Below are 8,156 nucleotides of genomic sequence, written 5' to 3'. Positions count from 1 at the left end.
ATCTTCCCACATAACAGCTCAGAGGACAATTGCAGTGCCCTGCAAACATCAGTGCAGTGACATGCCTGACCTCACACCACTACAATGACCTGCACACAACATACCTCACTTCACTCTACTTCCCTACATATAGTGGTACCTCGAGTTATGAACTTAATTTGTTTCAGAAGGCTGTCCGAGTACTGATACTGAATGAATTTGTTCCCATAAGGAATAATGTAGATTAGATTAGTCTGTTTCAGACCCCCAAAAATACACTTACAAAAGCACTTACAAAAATACACTTACATAATTGTTTGAGTTGGGAGCTGTTCGAAACTCGAGGTACTCACCTTTCCCATTCATCCAAGTTTGCCAGTAACAATAATGTGCACTGTGTGGGCAGAGCACCATCAAGAATCACATTATACATTATTTGTCTCTCTTAACATATATGGAGCTACCAACAGAAATGGTACATGGTATAATAGTGAATTTACAAAAAAGTGAACTCAAAGTGGAAAAAAAGGTGTATTTCAAAATATCACACCACTTCCCATGAGTGAATATACAACTTTTCACTTTTTTTTTTTTTTTGCAAACACGTCAACTATTGCAGCACCAATCACATTGGCAGCCTTTGTTTACTTTGTCAGTATTAGTAATCACTGATGATGAAAAAATATAAATAATTTGATCAGCTTATTCCCATCATACCTGACTTAGCACTATATATGGTGTCCATCCCTCACTCATGTGGTGATGGTAGCAGCTGTGATATGGGAGGATTGTGGGAAGAGAGGGAGGGTTGTAGTGAGAATAGGGAGTACCTGGGTATATACTTCCCTTAGGTTACAATGGAAAAATTATAATATAAGACAAAAAAAAAAGTGTTTCATGAACAGAAAATAGGCAGCCACTGTGCATAGCTCTTCTAAAACAGTCATAGTTCAACTGTTCATGGCACTGTTTTGCAACAGTGCCATGATGTCTGTGGTTTAGAAGATGAGCTGTACTGCAGGGAAGATTGTGATATAGATAAGCTTATGCCTGACTAGCACCATGTCAGTCTCCATTATGTATGGGACATAATAAATGGCCCAACAAACCAACTTAATGATTAACCCTTAAACGGTCCAAACATATGTATACATTCTCTCGCGTAGCACCCCAAGCGTATATATATGTTTTATTTGTCATTTATTCAACATTGGCATGATAGGCCTGAGTCTCCTAGACAAGAGAGAATGGGTGTGCGCACTCAGTGTGCAACATATAAAAAAATTGGGGATGCCTGGGTACCACATGCTCTTTTTTCCTATAAAAAAAAAAATTGTTTTTCTTTTCTCAAAATATTCAAGGCGCTGCGCAGGTGAACATATATATACATTTGGACCATTTAAGGATTAATTAAATTCCCTGACAATACTGTAGTAAACAAATCTGAACAATCCATATATGCATAAAATACAAATGCAAAAAATGCATATAACTCAGTTCTTAACAAAATAATTATTAAATCTACATCATCACAATTACTTTCAAAAGTAAGAGTGGAATGGTAAACTTATATGGGTCATACAGTGTCTGGGGATATGAAAAGCAATCAGGTTCCATTCAAGGAAGAAGAGGTCAGCCTCAATTCCTTGGATAAAGAACCCTTACTGGCACCATGAAACCTCCCTCGAAGAGCTATTAAATCTAGTTCTTGATCAGTCTCTGAATAAACTGGAACCCTCCACATATGCAAAATAGGAAGAAAGATGAACTCTCCACACATACAAAACATCAGACAGCAATTTACATCCCATTTAATATAGTGCAAAATGTACACTACATAAAAAAATTCGTACTTATCATGGAACAAGTGGGGTTTGAACCCACAGCAAGGTAGTCCTAAAACTCACAGGCCAGTGCATTAACTGCTCAGCAACCATGCAGACCAACAAAGGGAAAGCTAAGTGCAGAAAATTGTTTCAAAATCATTTGTGTGAAGTGTAATACACTGACACTTCATCAAGCAATGTTACAAGGTGAATGAAAAAATCATTGAAGTTACTACATTTTTTCAAGCATTATGTGCATCACTGTGATTAGTTAACCCTTAAACTCTTTCTCATGTAGATATACAGCCTTGTATGAACCTGTTTACTATACAGATACATGGGTGTGCATGTAAGTGTTAACCCCACACATTTCCAGTCATGTGTGGAGTTGTTTACAACATAGATCTAAGGCCACATGTGCAACTATTTACACCACACATCTACAGCCACATGTGGAGCTGTTTACCCTGTAGATTTATGGCTGCATACAGAATTGATTATTACAAAGAGCTATGAAGCTTACAAAATAAACTGAGAAAACTGACTACAGAGTGGGTAGCACAGACCCAGCAGGAAACAATTTAAAGCTTAGAAAATAAAGCTTAATCAAATATATCATCTGAATATTCTGCAAAACCACTATTTGGAGTCTCTTTCTTATTTTCAGTATCAGTAACCTTGGACTCATCTTCCTGAAACTGCAGACGAGCTGATGCAAGGAACTTGCCCCGGGCATTGCTACTGTCTGAAACAAAAGCTGGAGGCTCTTCCAGTGTGAGAGCTTCCATGGGTGGAACAAGTACAGCAGTATTTCCAGCATCAGGCACTTCAGATGGGTTGAGCTCTGGTATGGCTGTTGGTACTGGTGGTGGTGACTGACACACTGACTCTTCAACTGGCTGTATGGAAAAAAAAAAATATATATACAGTGGACCCCCGCATAACGATCACCTCCGAATGCGACCAATTATGTAAGTGTATTTATGTAAGTGCATTTGTACGTGTATGTTTGGGGGTCTGAAATGGACTAATCTACTTCACAATATTCCTTATGGGAACAAATTCGGTCAGTACTGGCACCTGAACATACTTCTGGAGTGAAAAAATATCGTTAACGGGGGGTCCACTGTATATATTCTTTCTTTTTTTGGGTCACCCTGCCTCGGTGGGAGACGGCCGACTTGTTGAAAAAAAAAAAAAAATATATATATACAGTGGACCCCCGCATAACGATCACCTCCGAATGCGACCAATTATGTAAGTGTATTTATGTAAGTGCATTTGTACGTGTATGTTTGGGGGTCTGAAATGGACTAATCTACTTCACAATATTCCTTATGGGAACAAATTCGGTCAGTACTGGCACCTGAACATACTTCTGGAGTGAAAAAATATCGTTAACCGGGGGTCCACTGTATATATACTGCCTCCAACCGTCTCCTCACTGCTGCATTTACCACCCAAGCTTCACATCCATATAAGAGTGTTGGTACTACTAAACTTTCATACATTCCCTTCTTTGCCTCCATAGATAACGTTTTTTGACTCCACATATACCTCAACGCACCACTCACCTTTTTTCCCTCATCAATTCTATGATTAACCTCATCCTTCATAAATCCATCTGCCGACACGTCAACTCCCAAGTATCCGAAAACATTCACTTCTTCCATACTCCTCCTCCCCAATTTGATATCCAATTTTTCTTTATCTAAATCATTTGATACCCTCATCACCTTACTCTTTTCTATGTTCACTTTCAACTTTCTACCTTTACACACATTCTCAAACTCATCCACTAACCTTTGCAATTTTTCTTTAGAATCTCCCATAAGCACAGCAAAAAGTAACTGTGTCAATTCCCATTTTGAATTTGATTCCCCAAAATTTAATCCCACCCCTCTCCCGAACACCCTAGCATTTACTTCCTTTACAACCCCATCTATAAATATATTAAACAACCATGGTGACATTACACATCCCTGTCTAAGACCTACTTTTACCGGGAAGTAGTCTCCCTCTCTTCTACACACTCTAACCTGAGCCTCACTATCCTCATAAAAACTCTTTACAGCATTTAATAACTTACCACCTATTCCATATACTTGCAACATCTGCCACATTGCTCCTCTATCCACTCTATCATATGCCTTTTCTAAATCCATAAATGCAATAAAAACTTCCCTACCTTTATCTAAATACTGTTCACATATATGCTTCAATGTAAACACTTGATCTACACATCCCCTACCCACTCTGAAACCTCCTTGCTCATCCGCAACCCTACATTCTGTCTTACCTCTAATTCTTTCAATTATAACCCTACCGTACACTTTTCCTGGTATACTCAGTAAGCTTATTCCTCTATAATTTTTACAGTCTCTTTTGTCCCCTTTCCCTTTATATAAAGGGACTATACATGCTCTCTGCCAATCCCTAGGTGCCTTCCCCTCTTTCATACATTTATTAAACAAAAGTACCAACCACTCCAACACTATATCCCCCCCTGCTTTTAACATTTCTGTCATGATCCCATCAGTTCCAGCTGCTTTACCCCCTTTCATTTTACGTAATGCCTCACGTACCTCCCCCACACTTACATTCTGCTCTTCTTCACTCCTAAAAGGTGGTATACCTCCCTGACCAGTGCATGAAATTACTGCCTCTGTTTCTTCCTTAACATTTAAAAGTTCCTCAAAATATTCTTGCCATCTACCTAATACCTCCATCCCCTACTCTGTTTTTAACTGACAAATCCATACTTTCCCTAGGATTATGTGGAGTAAAATAAAGATTGGATGTGAAAAGTGGGTTATAGTAAGCGTATATGCACCTGGAGAAGAGAAAAGTGTAGAGGAGAGAGAGAGATTCTGGGAAATGTTGAGTGAATGCATGGGGAGTTTTGAATCAAGTGTGAGAGTAATGGTGGTTGGGGATTTCAATGCTAAAGTGGGTAAAAATGTTATGGAGGGAGTAGTAGGTAAATTTGGGGTGCCAGGGGTAAATGTAAATGGGGAGCCTTTAATTGAGCTATGTGTAGAAAGAAATTTGGTAATAAGTAATACATATTTTATGAAAAAGAGGATAAATAAATATACAAGGTATGATGTAGCACGTAATGAAAGTAGTCTGTTAGATTATGTATTGGTGGATAAAAGGTTGATGGGTAGGCTCCAGGATGTACATGTTTATAGAGGGGCAACTGATATATCGGATCATTATTTAGTTGTAGCTACAGTTAGAGTAAGAGGTAGATGGGAAAAGAGGAAGGTGGCAACAACAAGTAAGAGGGAGGTGAAAGTGTATAAAATAAGGGAAGAGGAAGTTCGGGCGAGATATGAGCGACTATTGGCAGAAAGGTGGGCTAGTGCAAAGATGAGTACTGGGGGGGTTGAAGAGGGTTGGAATAGTTTTAAAAATGCAGTATTAGAATGTGGGGCAGAAGTTTGTGGTTATAGGAGGGTGGGGGCAGGAGGAAAGAGGAGTGACTGGTGGAATGATGAAGTAAAGGGTGTGATAAAAGAGAAAAAGGTAGTTTATGAGAGGTTTTTACAAAACAGAAGTGTTATAAGAAGAGCAGAGTATATGGAGAGTAAAAGAAAGGTGAAGAGAGTAGTGAGAGAGTGCAAAAGGAGAGCAGATGATAGAGTGGGAGAGGCACTGTCAAGAAATTTTAATGAAAATAAGAAAAAATTTTGGAGTGAGTTAAACAAGTTAAGAAAGCCTAGGGAAAGTATGGATTTGTCAGTTAAAAACAGAGTAGGGGAATTAGTAGATAGGGAGATGGAGGTATTAGGTAGATGGCGAGAATATTTTGAGGAGCTTTTAAATGTTGAGGAAGAAAGGGAGGCGGTAATTTCATGCACTGGCCAGGGAGGTATACCATCTTTTAGGAGTGAAGAAGAGCAGAATGTAAGTGTGGTGGAGGTACGTGAGGCATTACGTAGAATGAAAGGGGGTAAAGCAGCTGGAACTGATGGGATCATGACAGAAATGTTAAAAGCAGGGGGGGATATAGTGTTGGAGTGGTTGGTACTTTTGTTTAATAAATGTTTGAAAGAGGGGAAGGTACCTAGGGATTGGCGGAGAACATGTGTAGTCCCTTTATATAAAGGGAAAGGGGACAAAAGAGATTGTAAAAATTATAGAGGAATAAGTTTACTGAGTATACCAGGAAAAGTATACGGTAGGGTTATAATTGAAAGAATTAGAGGTAAGACAGAATGTAGGATTGCAGATGAGCAGGGAGGCTTCAGAGTGGGTAGGGGATGTGTAGATCAAGTGTTTACATTGAAGCATATATGTGAACAGTATTTAGATAAAGGTAGGGAAGTTTTTATTGCATTTATGGATTTAGAAAAGGCATATGATAGAGTGGATAGAGGAGCAATGTGGCAGATGTTGCAAGTATATGGAATAGGTGGTAAGTTACTAAATGCTGTTAAGAGTTTTTATGAGGATAGTGAGGCTCAGGTTAGAGTGTGTAGAAGAGAGGGAGAATACTTCCCGGTAAAAGTAGGTCTTAGACAGGGATGTGTAATGTCACCATGGTTGTTTAATATATTTATAGATGGAGTTGTAAAAGAAGTAAATGCTAGGGTGTTCGGGAGAGGGGTGGGATTAAATTTTGGGGAATCAAATTCAAAATGGGAATTGACACAGTTACATTTTGCTGATGATACTGTGCTTATGGGAGATTCTAAAGAAAAATTGCAAAGGTTAGTGGATGAGTTTGAGAATGTGTGTAAAGGTAGAAAGTTGAAAGTGAACATAGAAAAGAGTAAGGTGATGAGGGTATCAAATGATTTAAAGAAAAATTGGATATCAAATTGGGGAGGAGGAGTATGGAAGAAGTGAATGTTTTCAGATACTTGGGAGTTGATGTGTCGGCGGATGGATTTATGAAGGATGAGGTTAATCATAGAATTGATGAGGGAAAAAAGGTGAGTGGTGCGTTGAGGTATATGTGGAGTCAAAAAACGTTATCTATGGAGGCAAAGAAGGGAATGTATGAAAGTATAGTAGTACCAACACTCTTATATGGATGTGAAGCTTGGGTGGTAAATGCAGCAGCGAGGAGACGGTTGGAGGCAGTGGATATGTCCTGTTTAACCCTTTGAGGGTTTTGGTTGTACTAGTACGTCTTACGCGTAGGGGTTTTTGACGTACTAGTACGCATAAATTCTAGCAGCCTCAAATCTAGTGGGAGAAAGCTAGTAGGCCTTCATATGAAAGAATGGGTCTATGTGGTCAGTGTGCACAGTCTAAAAAAAATCCTGCAGCACACAGTGCATAATGAGAAAAAAAAAACTTTGACCATTTTTTTGGAATAAATCAGCGACTTTGCAGTGTATTTTCGTATGGTATTTATTGTTGTATTCTAGTTTTCTTGGTCTCATTTTATAGAATGGAAGACATATTACAGAAATTGAGATGATTTTGACTGGTTTTACAATGAAAGGTGCCTTGAAATTGAGCTCAGAGTAGCAGAAATGTTCGATTTTTACCAAACTTCAAAAGTAAACAAATCGTGCCAAGCGTGCAATACACGTCAACTGGTGAGTCTAATATTCTTTCACAAGTGCACCAATAATATTTATACCATTTTTTACACTAATGCAGTAGTCTGCATAACAGTAAATCTTATATTTTTTGTGAGAATAAAAATTCAAAGTGGAAAGCAAAAGAATATAAGAGGGGCCTTGAGACGTGACTAATGACTAGAGGAAATGTCATTTTAGTGCCAGGAATGTCTTTCTTGTTTATTCTGGACCCTATTTGGAAATTGGCATCTTTTGAAATTTGTGTGAAATTGGCAAAATTGCTAAATTCTGACCACTGTACTGGATAGTTGAATTTCATAAATGGGTGGTTTCTTGCACCCATTCGATAGAAAAAATGGAGTTCTAGCGAAATATTCATGTTTTTTGTCGACTAGTACAGTGAAATTGGCCGAAAATGGGGCTCAAAGTGGGCAAAATCACCGATGCGTAAACATCACTGAGACCGCTAAATTTGTTAGAGCATAATTCCGTAAGTTTTCTATCAAATTTCAAACTTTTGGTGTCTTTATGATCGGGAAAAGATTCTCTATCTTTTCATAAGAGAAAATAATTTTTTTTTTTTTTTAAATTTGGCCGACCCTGAGAACGAGTTTCGGAGAGGGCCTGTCGACCCTCAAAGGGTTAAGGGCAATGTGTGGTGTAAATATTATGCAGAAAATTCGGAGTGTGGAAATTAGGAGAAGGTGTGGAGTTAATAAAAGCATTAGTCAGAGGGCAGAAGAGGGGTTGTTGAGGTGGTTTGGTCATTTAGAGAGAATGGATCAAAGTAGAATGACATGGAAAGCAT

General features: G+C 38.5%; 1 protein-coding gene across 3 annotated transcripts in view; it reads right to left on the bottom strand.

Annotated features, from left to right (window-relative positions):
• Positions 1–554: 554 nt before the first annotated feature.
• LOC128697789 (BBSome complex member BBS4) overlaps positions 555–8,156 on the bottom strand; it is a 139,737-nt gene continuing 132,135 nt past the window's right edge. For all 3 annotated transcript variants that reach the window (XM_070090212.1, XM_070090210.1, XM_070090211.1), the window contains one exon: positions 555–2,704. In XM_070090212.1, coding sequence (XP_069946313.1) covers positions 2,408–2,704 — 297 coding nt within the window. In that variant the 3' untranslated portion in view covers positions 555–2,407. The remainder of the gene's footprint in view (positions 2,705–8,156) is intronic.

Source organism: Cherax quadricarinatus, chromosome 31, assembly GCF_038502225.1.
Source record: "Cherax quadricarinatus isolate ZL_2023a chromosome 31, ASM3850222v1, whole genome shotgun sequence".
NCBI lineage: Eukaryota > Metazoa > Arthropoda > Malacostraca > Decapoda > Parastacidae > Cherax > Cherax quadricarinatus.
The sequence above is the reverse complement of the archived record's forward strand: the minus strand, read 5'-3'. Positions and strand labels throughout refer to the sequence as shown.